This window comes from Carassius gibelio, chromosome A2 (genome assembly GCF_023724105.1).
Source record: "Carassius gibelio isolate Cgi1373 ecotype wild population from Czech Republic chromosome A2, carGib1.2-hapl.c, whole genome shotgun sequence".
In the NCBI taxonomy this organism is placed as follows: Eukaryota; Metazoa; Chordata; class Actinopteri; order Cypriniformes; family Cyprinidae; genus Carassius; species Carassius gibelio.
Window position 1 is genome coordinate 6,375,742 of NC_068372.1, and position 24,245 is coordinate 6,399,986.

Consider the following 24,245-nt stretch of genomic DNA (forward strand, 5'->3'; position numbering starts at 1 on the left):
TACAACACCATATAATACAACTTTAATTTGTTCACAGCGTCAGCGTATTCGAGAACTGATCCTCAAACAGCAACAGCAGAAAAGTGCCATACGTCTAGACAAGGGAGTACAGGATCATCCTCTGAACATGCCTCCAGGAACCCCTCAGCACTGGAGTCAGGAGTCTGCAGGCCAACAGAGTGAAATGTTTAATCACCCGCCACCACCATATCCTGGTCCAGGGGCTGTAAGAGCCCCTCAGAGATTCCATGGGCCATTCCCAGGAGATCAGCAGGGACATTTCCCTGAAGGCCAGTTTCCTAGACTACAGTTTCCTGGGGATGCTGACTCAAATATAAGGCAGCTTGGGCCAAGGTGGGTGATTTTACATAATTTAAAACATCTGTATGAGATGAATTGGTTAAAGTTTTTCAAACACTGCAAAAAAATAATGTTCTCCTGTTATTTTTAGGATGCCCATCACTCTTAATAACCAAGGTCCTCAGGTAGCTCCAAGGCCTCATCAGATGCAGGACCCAATAATTGAAGTTCATCCACAGATGAGAAGATCCATGTCTATGGATTTTGGAAAAACAATAGGAGGCAACCCTTTAGTAACCTCACATTTGCCTCCTCGTGGCCTACACGTGCAACAGCACAACATCATGGGGCAGCCTTTTATAGAACTGAGACACCGAGTGCCAGATAGCAGACAGCGGCTTCCCTTTGGAACTCTTACTATGCAGGGAAATCGAATGGAATTGCCCTCACAGCAACGACCATTAAGTTTCATGGATGGCCAAGAAATGGGATTCCCCTTCAGTCAGATTCCAAAGCCAATGGACACAACAATGAATCAGTCTCAGGTAGCTAATACGCAGATGCAGGCATCTCTCAGCTTGGGAAATTTACAGCAGGCCAATATTCCCATGAAAGTTGGACATCCACAAATCCCCCTGACAAGGTCTATAAGCCAACCAGCTTCCAACGAGACTCTCAGTGCTCTACATATTGCTGCTACATCTGCTGTTCAAAACGATGAGGTCCCTTTATCCACAAATGAAGTACCTGAGGAGAAAATCGATACTGATGAATCTGCTGTGAAGGACCTTGAAGATGTTGAGGTGAAGGACCTTGTCGATGCTGACTTGGAGAACCTAAATCTCGATCCAGATGATGGAAAGGACTTGGATCTTGAAACAAATGACCTGCATCTAGATGACTTCTTAACATCTGGAAAATTTGATATAATTGCTTATGCTGTTGCTGATTTAGATCTTAGCGAGGACCTGGATCTTAGTGATCCAATAGAAGACCACACTGAGACATCTGATTTCCAAAAGACAAAAGCAGAGAAAAAGACTGATAGTTTTGATGGCTCATCATCATCATCATGCTCTACATCGACAGTGAAGGAAGTGGTAGACAAGACCGATCAGTCTCAAGGTCAAGGCGTTCCCCAGGATCAGGTGCTGGTTTCCTTGAAAACAGAGGAGGATAGCAAAAATGGAGTTAAAGATTGCTTGTCCCAAGACACCTCTTGTAAGAATCAGGTAAATGATGGTGCTACCATTAATCAAGCCGGCTTTGAAAATGACATTGATGCCAGTTTACAAGTATCAAAGTCTGGAATTCACTCCGATGCTACTCCGGTGCTTTCAAGCATGCTGGTCAATGTACCACTAGAAGGTGAATCACAGAAGCATGAACACTGTGGACAGTCAGCGGCACAAAGCAACCCTCCAAATCAGGAAGCTACCATCACACTGAGTAGCACTATGCTGGGGCAAGGAAACTTCTCAGTGCAGGGGAGGGATACTAGCTTCAGTATTGACCAATCGTTGGGGTCTTCTCATGGTGAAAGTGCATTAGAAGTCCCAGGCTCCATTCAGGAACAGCAGCAAAGCCATATTTTTGGTTTGGATCAAAAGGATGCTGTACTCTCAGGGGAACAACACAGTATTCTTACTCAACAGGCAATGCTGTCACAGCAAGACATTCAGAACAGACCACTGCTTCTGGAAGAGCAGCCACTTCTTCTTCAAGACCTCCTGGATCAGGAGAGACAGGAGCAGCAGCAGCAGAAGCAAATGCAAGCTATTATTAGACATCGTTCTAGCGAATCTTTCTTCCCCAACATAGGTAAGGGGTAGCTAATAAAATAAGTAATGTAATTTTGTTCTTCCTTGATTCGAGATTAGGCCTTTAACTAATTTGCTTTTGGCAAACAGCTGGTCAAAGAATGAAAAGATAAGAAACCCATTGTACAACATTTGACCATTTCATTGTGCAACTATTTTACTGCAATTTTTTAAATGTGGTTGTGCACAAATTGCTAAATTGTTTTGAACAGTTTCAACCTGCTGTTCGGCTGGAAATCCTGATTCATTTTGTTTGTAATTTTGAGTAAATGTATATATAAGCATATATATGAAATGCACTTCTGATGGAATTGTTGCATACACTTTGATTTGATTGTAAAACTACTTTTGTTTTTACAAACTGAGGTTTAAAAATTTTTGTTGGTGGTAATCAGTAAAATGCTGCAGATGTTGTGGATAGAGCTTTACGTATATTTAACAGAATAATCCATTAAAGAAACTGTTTTAAGAAACTGTGTACTTGAATATAATTTGCTTAAATTTGCATTCTTTCCATTGATTTATTCAGATTTTGATGCTATCACTGACCCTATAATGAAGGCAAAGATGGTTGCATTAAAAGGAATCAATAAAATGATGGTCCAGAACAACATGGGAATGTCTCCTATGGTCATGAACAAGTGAGTTAATGGGCTCGTTTATTTGACTGAAATATTATTTGATTTATTTCAGTTTGCAAGTTTTTTACGACTCTTCCATTATTCTCGTCTTTACGAAATCTCAATTAGTGTCCAGACAGAGCAGGCGTTACCAGGCCCTGATGGAGATATATCTCCAATGCAGTTGGCTGGACAGGTGAGACTCAAATCAGATTTCTCTTTATCAGCAGGCCCACAATGAACTCTTTAAGATTTCGCAGATTTCAGCCAAATTTGAACGCTTACACCTCTTGTGTGTATGAAATTTGATTGTACTTTACCTACCAATAAGTGTATAGTAATCAATAGCTGTAGTTTTAATGTTTTTTTTTCAATTGGGCAGATTTTCTTCTTTAGATAATGCAAAAAAATTAATAAATATATATATATATATATATATATATATATATATATATATATATATATATATATATATATATATAGTAATAATAATAATTTTTGCAGTTCAAGTCCATAATGATTGTCTCTTTGTTCTGTTAATTTCTCCTTTAGGATGACAAACTTGCTCCTCATGTGGCACGACCCAATCCCCCAAATTTTGGGACAGGATTTGCCCGTAAGTCTTTAATAATAATAGATCAGTAATACAGTCCATATTGGTGTTTCTTACCCAGTTATAAGACACTATAAATGTAATTCTGAATATAAAGATGTTTAATAATGTGTAATGTAATCCAAAACTAAGCATATATTAAATTGTCATTTTACATTTAATCACAAAAATGATTCTGTAAATGTATTTGTATGTATGCTGGTAATAAATTTCAACCTTTGTCTCATCAAGATGATGCACAGAAGGTTCAGTATGAGGACTGGCTCAGGGAAACCCAGCAGCTGCTTCAGATGCAGCAGAAGTTTTTGGAGGAGCAGATTGGGGCTCACAGAAAGTCAAAAAAGGCCCTGTCAGCCAAGCAGAGAACTGCCAAGAAAGCAGGGCGAGAGTTTCCTGAGGAGGACGCAGAGCAGCTGAAACATGTGACAGAACAGCAGGGGGTGGTGCAGAAACAGCTGGAACAGGTAAAGCACACACATAATATCAGTCATTTGTGGTTTTAAATAGTTTTCAGTTTATAACAATCTCAAAAAGTATTATGATAGTGTTGAAAAGTAAATTACAACACATATACTAAAAACAATGCAGCTTGTTATTTAATTCAAGGTCAATTCACACCAGTGGATGAAAACAACCTATTTAATATATGCTGCAGTTGTCGTCTGCAGCTTTAAATGATAAAGCTATTTGAAGTCAGGTGACTCTGATTGGCTATCAGTATTTTAATTGTTCATCGTTTGGAAAAAAACTCTGTGATTCAAATGATATTATTCGTCTATGTTGTTAGCACTAAAGTTGAGGAATGGATGTCACTATTTTCAGACAGTTATTGTCCTTAGTGTGAACTTAATCATCTCATTATTTAGTATTTGTTCAGAACTGTTAACAGTGAATACAGATTCTATAAATACTTAAATATTTTGAAGACTGTTTCTCTTTCTAATAGTCAAAGTTAGACATTAACTGCAAAGTTTTTTGCAGTAATCAAGGATAGAACACATTCTGGTTGCACTTTATTTTACAGTACGTGTACTTCCATGTACTTATAGTGTACTTACAGTGTATTTATCTAAGGAAGTTCTGGTAATACAAGGTAACTACATGGGGTAGGGTTAGGTTTAGGGGTAGGTTCAGGGTTAGTACCTAGGTATTACATAGTTATTGTAATAAATATAATAAGTACATAGTATGTACATGAGGAACAGGACTGTAAAATAAAGTGCTACCCACATTCTGATAATGAAAATGTGTAAAATTTGTGGTTCAGCTATGGTTTATACAAATTTAAATGGTAATATACATAAGAATAATTGACAACGGGCCGTGGTATTATTCGAAAATTAGGTGTTGATCTTTCCTCAAGCTCAGGTGTGCTTTTTTTTTTCTTATATTCAATTATTCTTCTTATACTATGGTTACCACACCTCAAATATTGTTCATATTTCAAGACATTTGTCAGGTTTTTGTACTCTTAAAACACAAATTTCTTACTCATCCCATCCAACGTTACTAATTCCCAAATGTCATTTTAGATCTAGTAATGGAGGCTTGAGCCCATTGATAGCAGACTATTGCAGTTATTAATGCAGTTATGAGAGAGAGCGAGCGAGCGAGTGAGTGAGAGAAAGAGAGAGAGAGAGAGAGAGTGATTAAGCTTGTGTGAATTACCCGAGTCTGTGCAACCGAAACTGTTCATGAAGTGCATCTGCATCAAGAACATCTCCGTTATTACCTCGCTCGTGTGATGTGGCATGTAGCTTTTACTTCACTAAAATCTAAAAACTAAAAACACTAAAAAATTACTAAAATCATCAGATCAGTGCTAACAACATGTTTCTGTGCACGTGTATGTTTCCGTGTGCGATTGTGTCCATGCTGTTAGTGTTTGAATTTTCTATGAGAGATTCTTGTATATAATAAAACATAGTTTTGTGGTAAAAACAGGGAAATAATTTTTTGATTTTATCTTAATGTTTACTATATTTGCTTGGCTTGGAAAACATTTGAAATATAATGCGGTCAAGACCTGACTGGAACTACTTTCGCTGTGTGTCTCCCTGAAAATAATTGCATGCCTTAGAATGTTCATCAGCCAATCAGATTCAACATTCAACAGCCCCCGTACTATATATGAAATTATATTTTCTGATGTAAGAAATACTGCTATATTTACAAAGAATTCACGTCTAGTATTATTTCTAAAATACCATTGTTGGCTTAATTTGTGCACTGTTTCAAGGATTCACCACTATATATTATAGAGACAACATTGTAGCATTTTCTTAAAATGTCATAGACCTGTTGAAATGAATGGAAAAAGTAAAGTACGAAATAGGTTTCAGTCCAATTTAAGAATATTAAAAGTAAAATTTGTCTGTTTTTTCCAGATTCGCAAACAGCAGAAGGAGCATGCAGAGCTGATAGAGGAGTACAGGGTTAAACAGCAGCAACAAGGTGTCATGCAGCCTGCAATGATGCATGGAATGCCACCAATGCAGCCTCATGCTGGTATGATGCCAGTTGGGCCCCCAATGAACCAACCTATGATGGGTCCCATGATGCCCATTCGTCTTCCTCCTGGCCAACCAGATGCAGCTAATGTGACCATCACAGCAGGTTGGCACCCCGCTGCACCTGTTCCCAGTGGAGGACCTCAAATGCCAGGAGTAATGCCCGCTCAAGTAGTGCAGGCACAGCCTCCTCAGCCGCCAGTGGCTAAGCCCAGTCAGGGGCAGGCAGGAGGTGAGTCTTCTCATGTGAATTTCGATGATACCAACCCATTTAGCGAAAGCTTCCAGGAACGTGAGCGTAAGGAGCGTCTACGGGAGCAGCAAGAGAGGCAAAGGGTGCAGCTCATGAAGGAGGTGGAAAGGCAGCGGGTAAAACAATGCATGGAGCAGCAGCAAGTCCCTAACTGCCAAGATGGCACCATGAGGGCCTTGTCCCAAATGCCTTTTTATAACCAGGATTTACCACAGGACTTCATGCAGCCACCCAGAATGCAGCAGCAGATGCAATGTCCACCATTTCCAAAGCAGCAAGGCATGCAACCAGGGTTCGTTGGAGGACCTTCCAGACCAATGATGGTTAACGGTCCGTTCCCTCAGGAAATGGGACCGGGGTTTGTTTCTGAGAACCTAGCACCCCATGGGCCTAACTTTGTCCAAGCACAAGCTAGACCTCTGAGATATCCTGGGCCAAATATGATGCCTCAGAATCCAACTCAAGGGCATCAGTTTCCAAACTTCCCAGGTCCCGGTTCATCACTTATCCAGCTGTACTCCAACATCATTCCAGAGGAGAAGGCCAAGAAGAAAAGGAACCGCAAGAAGAAGAAAGATGATGATTGTGAGTCTCTGAGAGCTCCTTCCACACCTCACTCAGACCTGACTGCCCCGTTAACACCCTGCGTCTCAGATACATCATCCACACCAACAAGGAACCCAATGGTCTTTGGCGACCATGAGTTCTGCGAAACGTCCCAGCCTGGATCGTCTACACCAGGCTCCATGAGCAGCCAGCCCCACTCTGAGCTGGAGCGCCAGCTCTCTGAAGGCAGCTGCGGTGGAGGGCCAGAGATGGCCATGACCCAACAGGAAATGCATGACAGGATCCTGTCCAACATCAAATTGGAGAAGGTGGAGGCGAGTGACTGCCAAGGGAATAAGGGAATGGAGATGGAAATGGGACTAGGCATGGTCAAGGTAGAGGGAGAGAGGGAAGGAATGTTGCCTCATCCTGCGAGCCAAAGTCCAGCCAACAGCTCCAAAGGGGAAGCTGGGAATGAACTCCTCAAACACCTCCTGAAGAATAAGAGGACTCCACCAAAGAGGTCTGAAGACAGTTTGAGGCCAGAGGAAGAGGGATCCATGGACTACAAAGCTTTTCTGCGACAGAGCTCCATGGACAGCAATGGGGTGAGGGAGTCAGGATGCATCATTTTCATTTTTATTCATGGTTATTTATCAACTATTTGTCTTAATGGTGTCAGTTTTTTCATCCCTACAGACCTTTTCGGATTCAAACTACCCTGATTTCCCTGGGCCATTACTTCCAGAGGACAAGAAGAAACAGAGGAACAAGAGGGCACCCAAGAGTGGAGACAGACCCTCTCCCCGCTGTAAAAAGCGGAAGAAAGAAGAGGATGGGAATCAAGCAGTGTATTCCTCTACTGAGCCAGTAATGACCCAGTTAAAACAGGTACGATGAAAATTTTTATTTATTTTCAGTCTGTCACAGCCTTGTCAGTAGGGATCCCTTCATAAACACCAAACAAGAAATGTGTTCTTTTTGACTCACATTGCTTTTTGACTCACATCATTTAGCATCATGAGCAATAGCAATAAAGTGTTTTCATTTAAGTCTCTCATTAATTTATTTGAAAGGTATATCCATGGCAAAGTTGAATTTTACTCCAGTCTTCAGAGTAACATGATCTTTTATAAATCTCAAGAAATATTTTAATTTTTTTTATTATTATTAATGTTCATATTTTTTGTGAAAACCATTCTACATTTTTTCTTTTGAATAGAAAGTTCAAAAGAACAGCATTTATTTTAAATGGATTTTTTCCCATTATAAATGTCTTTACTATGATTTTTCCCAATTAAATGCATCTTCGCTGAAAAAAAGAATTCAAATAAAGAGCTATTGTTTATTTAGTAAACTTTAAAAAAAGGTAACTCTTACAAGGTTCCATTTTTTAACTATATTTAATGCATTAACTAACAATGAACACTAAAATAATATTTATTAATCTATGTTAATTTTAGTTAATAAAAATACTACTGATTGCTACAAACCTGATTCCCAAAAAATGGAACACTGTACAAATTGTGAATAAAAACATAGAAGTTTCAGAATACAGTAAATGTATCATTTTAAGGGAAAAATAAGTTGATTTTCAATTTCATGGCATCAACACATCTAAAAAAATGTTGGGACAAGGCCATGTTTACCACTCTGTGGCATCCGCACTTCTTTTTATAACAGTCTGCAAACGTCTGGGGACAGAGGAGACAAGCTGCTCAAGTTTAGGAATAGGAATGTTGTCCCATTCTTGTCTAATACAAGCTTCTAGTTGCTCAGCTGTCTTAGGTCTTCTTTGTCGCATCTTCCTCTTTATGATGCACCAAATGTTTTCTGTGGGTGAAAGATCTGGACTGCAGTCTGGCCATTTCAGTATCTGGATCCTTCTTCCACGCAGCCATGATGTTGTAATTGATGTAGTATTTGCTCTGGCATTGTCATGTTGGAAAATGACAATGAAAAGAGACGAAGTCTGGATGGGAACATATGTTGTTCTAGAACTTGGATATACCTTTTAGCATTGATGGTGCCTTTCCAGATGTGTAAGCTGCCCATGCCACATGCACTCATGTACATTTACATTTATTTATTTAGCAGACGCTTTAATCCAAAGCGACTTGCATATGAAGACAGTGGAAGCAATCAAAAACAACAAAAAGAGCAATGATATATAAGTGCTATAACAAGTCTCAGTTAGGTTAACACAGTACACATAGCATGGGATTTTAAATAATATAATAAATAAAAAGAAAACAGAATAAAAAATAAAAAAAGAATAGAGCAAGCTAGTTAGAAGTCTTTACAAATACACACATATATATAATTGCATAATAAATGAAAATAAAAATAGAATACAAAAAGATTAGAAAGGTAGTTAGATTTTTTAAAGAATAGAATTAGAATATTGAGTGTTAAAGTTAGAGGGTCAAATAAAGATGGAAGAGATGTGTTTTAAGCCGATTCTTGAAGATGGCTAAGGACTCAGCTGCTCGGATTGAGTTGGGGAGTTCATTCCCCCAGGAGGGAACATTTAATTTAAAAGTCCGTAAAAGTCACTTTGTGCTTCTTTGGGATGGCACAATCAAGCAACGTTCACTTGCAGAATGCAAGCTTCTAGAGGCACATAAGTCTGACAAATTTAGGTAAATGGGTGCAGAGCCAGTGGTGGTTTTGTACGCAAACATCAATGCCTTGAATTTTATGCGAGCAGCTATTGGAAGCCATTGCACATTGATAAACAGAGGTGTGACGTGTATTTGTTTTGCCTCATTAAAAATTAATCTTGCTGCCGCGTTCTGAATTAATTGTAAAGGTTTGATAGAACTGGCTGGAAGACCTGCCAAGAGAGTATTGCAATAGTCCAGCCTGGACATAACAAGAGCTTGAACAAGGAGTTGTGCAGCATGTTCCGAAAGAAACTGTACCGGCCGTGTGTACTTAGACCTGCATGGCTTAATCTTTGAGACAAGCATATGTTACTGGCAGGATCAAACAGGTAGCCCTCAAGAGGGGGTGTGGGATGGACAACCGCAGCGCGCTTGTTTCCTACACGCGGGTCTCGCTCCGCGGAGGGTGTCCAGTTAGATTTTTTAAGAATCTATGATCTGCCAGATGACATGGCGTCCCAGTTTTCCAAAAAGAACTTCAAATTTTGATTCGTCTGACCACAGAACAGTTTTCCACTTTGCCACAGTCCATTTTAAACGAGCCTTGGCCCAGAGAAAACACCTGTGCTTCTGGATCATGTAAGATATGGCTTCTTTTTTGACCTATAGAGTTTTAGCCGGCAACGGCAAATGGCACGGTGGATTGTGTTCACTGAAAATGTTTTCTGGAAGAATTCCTGAGCCCATGTTGTGATTTCCATTACAGTAGCATTGCCGTCTTAGGGCTGAAGATCACAGGCATCCAGGATGGTTTTCTGGACTTGACCCTTACGCACAGAGATTGTTCCAGATTCTCTGAATCTTTGGATGATATTATGCATTGTAGATGATGATAACAATGTGTAGCTCTCATGAAATCCAAAATGAGCCAATATTTGACATAACGTTTAAAAATGTCACTTTCAACAGTTGATGTGTTATCTATATTCTATTGTGAATAAAATGTGCATTTATGAGATTTGTAAATCGGTTATGAGATTGAAATCGTTGTAGTTCATACTAGCTCTGGTCCATTAAATTAGATTAATAAATACAACTTTTGATTTAAATAATTTATAAAAAATTGTTGGAATCAACATTTATTAAAATTAATAAATGCTTGTTAACTAATGCAGTTAAGATACTGGAACCTTTTTGTTAAGTGTAACGGAAAAACCTTTCTAAAAGTATCTTCTTTTGAGGACGTTTATGTATTTTTACTGAAAAAAAAAGACTAAATGCTAATTTAGAAAGTGATTTTACAGTAGAAAATCCACTCAATGTTAGATAGTATACACTCGTTGCATTGCGATAACTAGGGGTGCTCCGATCACGATCGGCCGATCGTTAATGCACATCTCGTCAGTAAAGCCAGTTCTCTAATCAGCGCTTAATTCCATCAGGTGCGTGATTTCACATAGAGCAGCTGTTACTACACAGAGCCATTGTTAACTGTGAAGATGCGCCAAAAAACGCTGAAAATGAAGTGGATTTGCGCATCTTCTCTATTAACAACGGCTCAGTGTAGTAACAGCTGCTCTATGTGAAATCACTTATATATTTATATTAGTGCTGTCAATCGATTAAAAAAAATTAACTAATTAATCGCACAATTTTTTAAAATTAATCGCGATTAATCGCAATTAAAAGACTGAAACTTTTTGGATATGTAAATGTAAAATGTAAATAATTAATGTAAACTCAAGACAAAGAAACTATTTAAATTCAAAATATGATTGTTTATTGGAATTTTTGTTTAACTTGTAACACAGATTTTCTCATGTAAACAACATACCTGCAATAAACCATCAATATCCTCCAAATTAACTGTTGGCTTGAAAGCCATATTTATTACAGAAATAAAAACACAGGCATGTAAGTACCATTTGAATTTCAAAACAATCAATACCAATAAAAAACTAAAATGATTTCCAAAAAAATTCCAAAGTATAGTCATTGCCAGTGCTTTAAGTGGGCCCGTACGCACCGGTACCGCCACTTCCAAATATATCTCTTGAGCGTACCGCCACCTCTCCATGCGCCCAGAACTTGCTTGTAGCGTACCGGTACGCTCATTTGGACATCTTTTTTAATAGAGGTTTTAGTCTTTTTGCCGATTTTCAGAGCACCCTTCACAATGCAAGCTTCCTAATTCATCCCACCCAGAGCAGAAACTACATTACCCATTCACCCTTAAGTTACACAAGTGAATAGCGCATGTGTCGCTTTTCCCACTGTTAAGTGTCAACAACTCAACGTGGCCGGAGAAGGTGTGTGAAACTCGTTGTGAGTTATACTAAAGCAAAATCTTGAGTATTTATTGTCTGATAAACATTAAAAACTGTTTGCGGAGGTTGAGTCGTCCTGCAGCCCCCGCTGGCTGTTCATTGGCTGCAGCATCTTTTTTCTAAGTTCTAAAAAAATACCGTAGACGGCAAGGCACAAATTTAGATATTCATTTATCTAATTAATCTATAGCCTATGCACAAAGACAATATGATCTTTTTGTCCCCTTTTTGTTTTAAAGCTTGATGAAGAGAGAGAGCGCAAGTTGCTGCAGCTGTGAGGAGGACAGTGATGCACGCGTACAGGAGTGATTGACAGTTCGCGGCACTGTGTACAAAAAATACTCCGCTACACAATTATTTCTTTATTTTCGTTTAAGCTTATTAACGTTAGCGTTACAGAAAGGTCTGATTTGCGCACTGTTACAGTCATTGTTTTTTTTTTTTTTTAAACAATGACATTTGAGTTCATGATTTTAATGTTGCTGTTTCTTGTGGCAGAGTGAATGAAGAGTAATGTTTCTTGTGGCAGATTGAAGAGTAATCCGGCAGAGTTTTATACTGAAACTTTCCGTCTAAAAGTCCTTCCTTGGTCTTATCCATATTTCTTTGCACGTTGAACACACATAGGCCACAACTGGAAATAAAAAAAAACTGCAACCGCGTTAATTGCGTTATTTTTTTTTAACGCGTTAAATATTTCAAATTAATCGAATGCGTTAACGCGCTAATTTTGACAGCACTAATTTATATATATATATATATATATATATATATATATATTAGGGGTGTAACGGTTCACAAAATTCACGGTTCGGTTCGATACGATACACTGATGTCACGGTTCGGTTCGATACGTTTTAGATACAGCAAAATGTAAAAACATCTCAACTTTTCAGAATGCCGCAAGCGCACCGCGGGTCATGTGACAAGAACCAACCAATCAGCTTCATCCTTTCCCGTAACAAGGTTGAAAGCTCAGCCAAGATGAAGGAACAGCTGATCATAGTTGTATATGGATTGCAATTTTAAAATAAATTTAGTAGCAGAGCTACTGCAAGCAATTTTTAGAGCTGCAAATCCATTTATCCTTCGCTGAAATTTCCGCGTCTCATGGAGAGAGCACGTCATTGTTGCTTAGCAAAGACAGACGCCTCATGAGCGCTTCTGCCCGAGCGCTTTGGAAAGGAGGAGAAAGACGTGCTTAGCGTTTTCCACGCGTTTTTAGGAGCGATATGTGAACGGCCCCTAAGGCGCTCGCTCACTCAGCACGCGCTGAAGGCTCGTTGCAAAATGTCTAATGCATTTAACAGACCAGAAATATAAGATCCTAAAATAACCAACAGGTCTGGTGTTTGAGTTGGATTCCCTGTAAGCTATAGTGTCTAAATGCTGCAGGGATAGTTTGCTGCATGCATGTTTCTCCTTTTTTTCGTCTTTTCCCAGATAGTACTGACGCATATATCCCAGATATTCCCGCTGGTGTTTTTTTTTTTTTTTTTTTTTTTTTTTGTATTCCCGCTGGTGTACCCTGTCATGTTGCAGATGCGACATACCGTTGTTTTTTTATCCACCACTCTCTTGCCATCACCATTATAGCTTAAAGGGAATCCAAAGTGCACCCAAACACCAGACCTGTTGGTTATTGGAGGATCTTCTCATTTCTAGTCTGTTAAACGCATTGGCTATTTTGCAACGAGCCTTCAGCGTGTACTGAGTGAGCGAGCGCCTGCTGAGTAGCAGTATATTTCTATCTCTCTCTTTTTTTTTTTTTTTTTCAAATATAATTAATTACTCCAACGAACCGTTCGGTATACATAATGCGTACCGCGTACCGAACCGAAAGCGTCGTACCGAACGGTTCAATACGAATACGCGTATCGTTACACCCCTAATATATATATATATATATATGTGTGCGTGTGTGTGTGTGTGTGTGTGTGTATATATGTATTTGTCGAAGCCACTTTGACGTGCACTATGAGAATGAGTCTAGCATGTTCTGCTTTTAATTTCAGACATGATTACAGACAGGAGAGGCTGTGCCATTCCAACTGGTAGATAATGAGCTCTATGATTAAGGAATCTGGAATCAACACCGCAGTTTTTAAATCTCCTCCTGAAGTTTTCTCTATCCAAAGCATTGCTCATTACTTATGTGTGTTTTGTTAGCAATTTAACAATTCTTTTGTTTTGTTCTTTTGTCAGCATATTAGTATTCAGCATATTAGAATGATTTCTGAAGGATCATGTGACACTGAAGACTAATGATGCTGAAAATTCAGCTTTGCATTGCAGGGATAAAATATATTTTAAAAGAAAACTTTAAAAAAAAATGTAATCTCATAGTACAGTTTTACTGTATTTTTGCTCAAAATGAATGCAGCCTTTGTGTTCATAAGAGACTTTTAAAAACGAAAAAATTGTTTTGGCGCCAAACATTTCAATATAATAGTAGATATAGTCATTGTGAAATTAAATGGTTTTTAAACAATTTTAAAGAGTCTTAGCATAGGATGTATCTCATACCTTACGCTCATCACATGAGAAGTAGTCAGTTTTCTGACAGGTTTCTTAAATATACTCATACATGACCTCATGAGTGCAGGTCTCTCGATTCTAACGCTTTTCTAAGCATGACTTTTAACTCATGATTACCATGTGTCGCTCTTTGTGTCTTCTTGTTTCATTGCAGCAGCAGGTTTCTCTCTTGCCCCTAATGGAGCCTCTTGTGGGGGTGAACTTTGCCCATTTCGTGCCCTATGGGGGCGGCCAGCTGGACGGAGAGAGCCGTCTCTCGGGCTCATTTGGGAGCGCCTCATTGGACGGTGTCTCTGACTATTACTCCCAGCTGATTTACAAGGTAATTAAGAGCAGCTAATAAAACACTCCATGACTGTACATTTACTGCTGAAGCTTTTTTATGACCTACTTCAAGTCTCATCAGCAGTAAACTCCACTTATTAGATTTCATGTATGAGATGTGCAGATGGTCACTCGTATTTTTCTCTCTCTACAGCAGAATAATTTGAGTAACCCTCCCACGCCTCCCGCCTCTCTTCCCCCGACTCCTCCTCCAGTGGCGCGCCAGAAGTTGCTCAATGGCTTTGCCACAACAGAGGAGCTTGCCAGCAAAGGTGGCGTCATTGTTGGCCATGATGATGAACAATTTATAGCAACAACTCAAAACATAGATAAAAATAAATGTATTATAATATTCATAATGACACCGATGTTTGTTTGAACAGTCACCAAAGGGCTGCTTTCTCGACCGCTGCAGTTTAAGGCTGAGGAGGAGCTGCTGGCTCGAGCTCTGGCTCAGGGGCCCAAAACTGTGAATGTGCCGGCTTCCCTTCCCACCCCGCCTCATAACAACCAGGAAGAGCTCAGGTCAGTAGACAGATAACAAGAACTGGAAGTACACTTCCCATTGACGTTTTTAACACTTCTTTATAATAATTATAATTGCAATTTTGCTAAATTCTAGATGTATTAGCAGGGACCATGCACCTTCACAGTAAACATTTAAAAATATATTAAAATAGAAAACAGTTATTTTAAAGGGGTCATATAATGCTGCTAAAAATAAAAAAAATTTTTTTTAGGTTTCCATTGACTGCTAGCTAACCTTTTTCAAGGGGCAAATCCAAGCCCAACTCTTTCTCCAAAAACTGGAAAAATGTCATTAGAATCACACAACTTAAGAATCTTTTATTTTAAAAAAATCCACTTTTAAATCAAAATCCACTTGAAGGTTGATCAAGGCCTTGTTCAGCCTTTTATTCCAGAGCAAATGCCTTAACACAGATGAAACCCTTTTGAAGAAGTTCCATTATTTTGAAACTTTCAAAAGTGCCCCAATTAATGAATTCCCATGGTATGTGTGTAAATGTAAGGGAAACCAAATAGCAGGTTGACAGAACTTTGAATGTGATTGTGTTTTAAGTCTGTTTTTTCAGCATCTCAATTAAAGTGCCCCTATTATAGGTAATGAAATGTTAATATTTCAGTTTTGGGAGCCCCAACAACAGGTTGACATGAATGCAAGGTCAAAAAGCACTTTCATTGTCTTATAATATGCATTTATTTTTACCTTACTTGCTCAACGACTCCCAAACGATTAGTTTAATGATACATTTTTTCAAACCCTTTCTTTGCATGTCGCTAATCTGCGGTGATTGGTTGGATTGGTCTCATTTTCATTTCATCATGCCTGTAACGACTGATAAAGCAGCGTTTGTGAGCGCAGTGCTGCTTTGTTTACAGTGTTACCGGGGAAACCTCTACTTTTAAAGCAGCACCTAGTGGCAAAGAATGAACTTGCATTTTCATTCAGACCAAAGTGAAAAGACCATCAAGTGGACAGGCTATATGCTAATGTTTCATATTGACGTCAACATGAAACGGCTTGGGATTCGTTTTAAAAACGACTCACTTCAAAGATTCAGAATCGACTCTTTCTTTTGAGAGACAATAACTTTATACACGGTGCACTTTCAGATTTATAACTTTTCAGGATGTTTTTATTAACTTGTGTTACACACTGCATGAAAGGTGATTTTCAAAAATCCATAATAGAGGCACTTTAAAACGTATCGATGTATTTTTCCTGTACACACAGGGGACAGGAGCACTGTGAAGACAGAGACACCCCGGACAGCTTTGTACCGTCGTCCTCCCCAGAGAGTGTCCATGGCATGGAGGTCAGCCGCTATCCTGATCTCTCATTGGTCAAGGAGGAGCCTCCTTCTCCAGCCCTGTCCCCAGTAATTCCAATGTTTCCTGTCTTTAGAAGCCAAGGTAATAAGCTCCTTCAGATTTGTGCCTACACTTACATTATAAATGATTCGTGCTGTGCTGGGAGACCACAGTGGATTTTTTTTTTTTTTTTATGTTTTTGTATATTTTTATTTTTGTAGGCTCAGAGGTCAGGTTACGAGAGGTCAAGACGGAGCCTTCATCAGTGTTCTTCGGCTCTCAATATGGATCAGTGCAGAACGGCTCCAACACTGGACTGGTGTCCATCGCCATCACGCTGAAGCCAGCAGCTGCTGGGGTGAGGAACAGTGGTGTTTACCAGAGAAATACGTTTCTATCCAAATCACTCGATGCACCACTGCAGAATGTGCCTTGAATGACATTACAAGAACATGAAGTACAGAAAAAAATAATAAAGTACAACAAAACCATGGAAGAACAAGTACAGCCATTTCCCTGCTACAGAATGGGCAGATACACAACATTTGACAGATCATTTAAAGGTACAGGTTGTAGGACCTGCCACTAGAGGGTGCACAAAACAATAACAATCGTGCGGTTTGATGACGCTAAGAAGGAGCGTGGATGATGGGATTTGTTGTCTTCTACCCAACCGTTGACAGCCATCAATCAGACGGAAACATAAATCATGGATTTAACGCGAGTTCAACGATTTACGCGAGTAGATTACATACAAAGTTAACCCTTTCGAGTCGATTAACGCATATATGCGTTTTGAGTCATTTTCACCTGATAACCCCGAAAAGAACTTAAATTACACTCTCAGTTTTAATCATACAGATAAGAGCAATACATCAATCGAATCTGTAAAGGGTCTAGTTTTTTTTGGATACAGACATAATAACAAAAAACCTTTGTGCACTTATAAAATAAAGATAACAAACAAGGTGCGCTGTCTACAGTCTTTATCTCCGCTGATCGTCATGTACAAACATTTCATTAAAATGAACTGTAACTCAGTGAATACTCAACGAAGAGACATGAGAGAGATATCTATAGAAAGCCTGGAATGTCTACTTTTAAACTAAACAAGTGCTGCCGAAAACAAATATTCTGAGATAAAGTAATCCATATGAAAACAACGCAATGTCTGTTTTTCATATCTCCGCTCATTATATCTAATGTGACCACGCCCCCGCGCTGAACGCGCTATTCAGATTCAAACTGAAGCGCGCGGCTTGAATACGCCCACACAGAAGAAAAAGCAGCGAGACTATTCTTCAAGTTTTTATTTTATTTTACTGTTTGCTTCGCGATGAGAGGACTAAGACATAATTCACCCCAAAAAGATGTGATGTGGTTGAGGATTTGAGAAATGGATTTCCTCAGAAAAAAGAATGAAGCACTTTATTCAGCAGAGATCATAAACATGAGTAAGTCTCTTTTTATTTATTTGTACTAGTTTTCACATAACGTGTAAACATTTTACTAGTTAGACTTTTTCCAAATACTTTTTCCAAACTATAATTCCTGACTAAATGTATAATCAAGTGAAACATTATGAAGTTTCAATAACAATATACAATACTATACCATTCAAAAGCTTGATGTATATAATATAAATGTGACAAATAGAGATAACTCTAACAAATATAAAAACAATGCAGTTCTTTCGATTTATTCCCCCTAAAAAAACCTGAAAAATATTCTCAGCTCTTTTCAACATTAATAATAATAATAATAATAATAATGATGATGATGATAATAAATGGGGTTTATTTGGTAGAAAATAAGATTGTTAAAACGATTTCTGAAGGATTGTGTGACTAGAGAAAGGATGCCAAAAAATTTGAAAGTCAGCTTTGATTGTCCCTAATAAACTGTTTAACTGCTCCCCCAAGTGGATATTAAATTATGTTGTGGGATAATTAAATATATTCTTAATAAACTACAAACATAAAATTATATACTTTTATTTTGTTCTCACATTCTTTCTTGTAAGTCCTCCCTCACAGTGGCACAGTTGAATGAGAGGCTCATTATGCAGCTCATTATGCAGGCCTTTGTCTTCTCAGGTGTAAATCACAATGATATTCATGATAGTTGACGCCTACTCGCATATGACTTTTACCAACAAAAAGTGTTTTAGAAAATTTAAATCAATATATTGTTTTCTGTGAGTGAGTAAACAAGATGATTTTCACATCATTCAGAAAGAAAAATTCTAGGCTACAAGCTCCAGTTCTCAACTTTTCCGGCAACCAATTTTATGTATGTGTTTTATTGCCTTATTCAAGTGATTTAACATTTTTAGTTTTTCACTAACCATGCATAACATTTTTCACATATTATTATAGCCCAGTTTGTGCTGATTACAGTGATATTAGACTTTACCCATTTAGATATTTATAAGAAACTGAAAAAAACACAAATGTCAGGGCATGACAAAACTTCTCAAGGCCCCAAAAATACCCTTAGACTCCAGAGGGTTAATGCAAAGACGCGATCAGACTATGGATCAGATGCATCCTCGCGCAGGTCTAGAGACGCATAGCCCCCGCATTTGGCATGTGTGCCCCATAATACTAATCTTGTTGATCATTATAATAGCATACGTTTTCTGTAAAGATACGAATCAAAACAACTCACCTGTCGAGTAAAACACAAGCGAGATCGGCATCCCTTTCAAGTTGAAGTTTGTCGCAAAGCTACTTCCGCATTTGTCCACGACACTGTTGTCATGTGGTTTCTACGTCAGTAAAGGCGGTAACAAAGGGTAACAAATGATAACAAATAACGTCATTAGATTTATATCCATGCTACACACTCCGATACAGTAGGTGGCGGTATGCACCTGATACGCCATGGTTGCAATCTGCCATAAAACTAAGAAGAAGAAGAACTAACGTCATTGACAGGCGACTGCACTGCCCAGTGTCACTGTTTAGAATGGGAATTTTCTCATGATTTACAAGTAGTTGAAAACATAAGTGATATTTTTAGTAATCAGCTGGACAAAATATATAACATTAGCCTAGTGGTTTTTGGATATTTTACTGCAAATATCTTATAAATTGTATCTTTAAATTCATATTACAAGCAGTTAGTTGAAATGGAGTGAGCAGAAGTACAGTAGTATAAATAACTTGATTATTACATTGTCTGAGGAAAATGTGAGTTGTTTCTGCCAATAAGAAAAACCTGCTGCCTGAACCCCTAATACTAAGCAGTAGGAATAGTGATGCTTGCCTCAATAAACAGAGCTACTACATTTTTTAATTTTAATGTATGATATAATATCTAAACCCCTCTTATTCTTCACTGTGGTCTTTCAGAACATCACTGACGTTGTTGCAGCCATTGCTGACCTGATCCGTGTGAAGATCCCCAGCAGCTACGAGGTCAGCAGCGGCCCGGGGGGAACTATGGGAGCCATCAAGACCTCGGTGGATCCACAGCGTCTGGCCTCTGCACTTCACGAGCAGAATGGACTGCGGGCCACACAGCAAGCACCCCAGCACCTGCAGCTCCTGCACAACCATACCAAAAGTGAGGAACACTGTCTTTGTCACAGTTAACTCTTTCTAACAGTGGTTTCGGGCTAAATATATGTCTTTGTCTCCATAAAGATGTTCTTCGTGTTATCCTCGACTTTGGATATGTATAATGCAACATAAAGGTGATTTAAATTAATTTTGGTTTTAGTGTTTTGGGAAAAAAAGAAAAAGCAAAACAAAGGTTGGGTTCGTAATTTAAATGTTTTTTTTTTTTTTTTTTTTTTTTTTTTTTTTTTTAGTCTTTTGTGCTCATCAAGGCTGCATTTAAATACTGTTAAAATAGTAATATTATTCCTATTTGAATTATTTGTTTAAAAGCATATTTTACATGTAATTTATTCCTGTGATGCAAAGCTCAACATCATTACTCAAGTCTACAGCATCCTTACTTTAGAGTATTTTTACACAAGTGCCTAAACCTTTGCACAGTTCTGTAGCTTTGCAGGTTTCTTGAAGTGTCTTGGAGACATTGCCACAGTTCTTTGTGCAAACACAAATCTCACTGGATTATTACATTTAATGGCAAAAATAATGTTTGGGAATGTAGACTTGATATTTACTACTAACACACTACAGCAAAATATATAATTAACTTACTTAAAACCATTTTTTTTTCTTGGTGAAAATACTAGTGGCCTAAGACTTTTGCACAGTAGAGTAAAGAATAAAACCAAAACCAAATGAACATTTTATTTTATATATATATATATAATATATTAAATACTTTTAGTACATTATATCTGACAATGATAACAATGTTTAAATGAATAACTGAATAAATAAATAAATCACTTTTATGGTGCATAATACATCATGGATACAGAATGTAGCGGTAGAATTAACTTGATTAGTATACGGTTGCATACAGCATGTTTACACAAATACAATTATAGGATAGCAATCAGGAATTGTTTATGCATCACTGTGCAGTATTGTGTCTGTGTCTGGCTGATGGAAAATCACTATTGATTGGACGATTGGAGAAGCTACTTAAACACACTAGTGATCTTGGCATGAACTCCATCCTATTGAAGTCTGCTCATCTGTGTCAGATACACACTTAATGAATGTACTGAATCAGATTAAAAACTTCAATACAAGATTACCCTGCATTCATTGCAGGGAAGTGAAACAGCTCAAATTAGAGTTGACTGATTGCCATTTTTACGCTAATCAGAGCTGGGAGGAAGAACGTTTTCTTTTTATTGACAACTGTGGATGTCTTTCAGGTCTTGTTGGCGGTAGAGCGCAGAATAAGAAGATACAGGAAAGCCCAGGACCGAAGCAACAATGGTGTCAACACTGTAAAGTGGTTGTCCTGGGAAATGGTGTGAGGAAAATGACCAAAGATGAGCAGGGCAAAGCACAGGTAAGAATATGTTATTTTAGTTTACACTTAGTGAATTCAAAAGAGCATTTGAAACCCATTTTAGTTCTGAAATGTGGCATATTTCCAAGTGAAATGCAGGGTGGGACTTTATTTTATTGAGTGGGAACTGATTGGATCATTGTATTGTGAGCAGAACCTGAACATGATAAGTATATTTTGGGTTTTGGGTGTGCACCTAATTGGTTAAATAGACAAAAAAATATGCCAAAAATGCCCGCCTTGGCCAGTATTCACATTAACAAAATTACTAATGTCTTAGATAAACAGTTGTGAGAACATAGGATATTAGATTGCATTAGGTCTTAAAGTGACAGTGGCCTAAAAAACGTGCTACTGACTGTCATTAATATTGATCAGACTACAAAATACATTTTTTAATTTGAATAAACAAAACATTATATATTGTGTTTCATTAGTACAATTTTATATTTTACATTTCATTACTTTCAGATTACATTCATAATTCTATATCTTTGTACTGTTGTATTTATTTGTCCTTCTGCTTGTCATTTCTGTTTTCTGTTCTGTGTTTCTTTAGTTGTAGGGCCTGCTCGTTTTAGCTGCTCAGTAACTTGCAAATTAGTCTTAAAAACCAACATTAAAAATACTCGTCATGTTATCATGAATCATAGTCCTTCGTGAAAATATTACAATGTGATATTTTTGCCATAGTGCCCACCCCCAGGATGCATAATTACATCAGCAGGAAAGTCATTTTTCAGAAGCGAAAACAACTTGCAAAGAAAGACAAGATGAGCATTTTTAAACCCGATGTCCTCCTCTGATTTCTCCCAGGAGTCTCAGTTATGTTCGGATGGTGGTTTGGTGTTCTGCAGTCACAGCTGTCTCATTCTGCACTCATCCTCCTCTCAGTCCAAAGGGAATGCTGACACCAAGGTTTGTTTGCTCTGTCATAATCCATATGCAAACAGCATGGCTGATTTTATTTGACTGATGAATAAATTGCTATGATGAATGTTGCACACAGTTTAAGTTTCTGTGTTGCGTTTCCAGGCATCTGTTGCTCTACTTCCTGAAAGTGCTCTGAATCAGAGCCCCTCTAAAGTGCATCACCAGTACAGCAACAACATGTCCTCGCTGGATGTCCACTGCCTGGCCCAACTCCAGCCCAAACCGTCCCCTTCCTCGCCGAACCTCCACACGGCTTTCACAACAGCTGAGGCAGCTCAAGCGATCAAGATAGAATCCAAACCAGAAAGCATATCGGAGAGCCATCTCAAAATGACGGTAAAGCTTAAACCATGTTCCCAGAGCCACATGGAAGACAAACCATGGCATCACGCCAAAAGGTGGAAAGGCCTGCGCTGGCGTAAGTGGACGGTACACATCACAATACCAAAAGTTGCCACCCAAACATCGGAGTCAGAAGTTGAGGAGCTTTTGCAGCAGCTTAACTCATCTCTGCGACCGTGCTCAACCACCCTTGATCGGCGCCGATGCTGTTTCTGCCAACAGATAGGTGACGGGATGACAGATGGCCCAGCCAGGCTGCTCAACCTAGACTTGGACACATGGGTGCACCTCAACTGTGCCCTCTGGTCCTCCGAGGTCTACGAGACGCAAGCGGGGGCTCTGATCAATGTGGAATTGGCGCGCCAACGAGGGCAAACGGTGGTTTGTGCATTCTGTCAGCGCTTGGGTGCCACCAGTGGCTGCCACCGACTGCGTTGCCTCAATGTTTACCATTTCACCTGCGCCTTGCAGGCCGGCTGTATGTTTTTCAAGGATAAGACAATGCTGTGCCACCAGCACCGGCCACGAGGATCTGGCGTTGCCGCCGGGTTGTATCTCGAACAGCAACTACGCTGCTTCTCCGTGTTCCGCCGTGTCTTCGTGCAGCGAGATGAGCTACGACAGCTAGCGGGGGCCGTGCAGCAGCCTGAACGCGGCCATACTTTTCGAGTGGGCAGTTTGCTTTTCCATGCAATGGGTCAGCTGCCCCCTGCCCTGCTGCCCACGTTTCATTCGTCCGTAGCTATCTTTCCACCTGGCTACGAGGTGAGCCGTCTCTACTGGAGCATGCGGCACGGCCTGAAGCGCTGCCGGTACATCTGTTCTGTGGAAGAACATGAGGGGCGTCCCGAATTCAGCATCCGTGTCATTGAGCAGGGCTACGAGGATCTGGTGCTGACCGACACCACTGCTAAAGGTACAGCTTTCACAGTCTCCACTCACTTAATTATGTCTCATATACTGATAAAAGCTGACAGAGTTTCTATAAAAGTCTTACATGACACTTTTCCACTACATGGTATGGCTCGGTTCAGTTCGGTTTGCGTTTCCACGGCAGTTTAGAACCGCTTTAGAGTGGGCGGGATTATAGACATCTCATTATAGTTGTGCCACCTCTACTGCCGTGCTGAAGGACCTCCTGAAATAAAGTTTTAATTTCTCGATGTCCCATTAAGCTCTTGCTGGATCCGCTCCTCAGCTATCAATGAAAGGACCGTATGTACTTCCCCCACAGACCACGAACCAATCATTACTTTGTTGTTTTAAAAAAAGTGCGCTCGTTCGAAACTGTTGCATTCATTCAAAAACAGTTGCATTTGATCCTCGTTGGCTGTGCTAATTCAATCTATCGAGGTTTAGTGTCAGTGTTGCAAGTTCATTGACGGAGGTAGAGACAATTCTCTCCGGCCAATCAGTGATCAGCAAGGTTTACACATCACATTTTGGTAATGGTATGGTTCGCTAGGAACCTTATCCGAGGTGGTACTAAAAAAAGTACAAGGTACTGTACTCAGTGGAAAACCCCCCAAAAGCATGCTGTATCATGCAGTCGAAAATCTAATTTACAGTCATAAAAGTCTTACATATATAAAGAATCATGACAATGTTTACTTTGTGGTGTTTATATGTTGTAAATGGTTATAAGAGTGCATTTGTTATCTCTATCACCTTTTCTATGAGCAGCTGGAAATAGATAAACCTACACGTTTCAAAATAAATATCAGGCTTGTGTA

The 24,245-nt window shown here is 39.1% G+C and overlaps 1 protein-coding gene across 9 annotated transcripts in view; it reads left to right on the forward strand.

Moving 5' to 3' along the window:
- The window catches only part of LOC128025086 (histone-lysine N-methyltransferase 2C), a 108,348-nt gene that overhangs the window by 76,733 nt on the left and 7,370 nt on the right, over positions 1 to 24,245 (forward strand). For 6 of the 9 annotated variants that reach the window (XM_052611090.1, XM_052611125.1, XM_052611134.1 and 3 more), the window contains 17 exons: positions 38 to 354; positions 452 to 2,121; positions 2,650 to 2,761; positions 2,870 to 2,936; positions 3,293 to 3,356; positions 3,585 to 3,817; positions 5,741 to 7,270; positions 7,362 to 7,553; positions 14,288 to 14,455; positions 14,612 to 14,729; positions 14,841 to 14,982; positions 16,214 to 16,392; positions 16,512 to 16,648; positions 19,647 to 19,860; positions 21,098 to 21,237; positions 22,054 to 22,155; positions 22,273 to 23,428. In XM_052611090.1, the coding sequence (XP_052467050.1) occupies positions 38 to 354; positions 452 to 2,121; positions 2,650 to 2,761; positions 2,870 to 2,936; positions 3,293 to 3,356; positions 3,585 to 3,817; positions 5,741 to 7,270; positions 7,362 to 7,553; positions 14,288 to 14,455; positions 14,612 to 14,729; positions 14,841 to 14,982; positions 16,214 to 16,392; positions 16,512 to 16,648; positions 19,647 to 19,860; positions 21,098 to 21,237; positions 22,054 to 22,155; positions 22,273 to 23,428 (6,541 nt within the window). The remainder of the gene's footprint in view (positions 1 to 37; positions 355 to 451; positions 2,122 to 2,649; positions 2,762 to 2,869; positions 2,937 to 3,292; positions 3,357 to 3,584; positions 3,818 to 5,740; positions 7,271 to 7,361; positions 7,554 to 14,287; positions 14,456 to 14,611; positions 14,730 to 14,840; positions 14,983 to 16,213; positions 16,393 to 16,511; positions 16,649 to 19,646; positions 19,861 to 21,097; positions 21,238 to 22,053; positions 22,156 to 22,272; positions 23,429 to 24,245) is intronic. The other 3 variants (XM_052611098.1, XM_052611163.1, XM_052611116.1) reach the window with 2 other exon arrangements.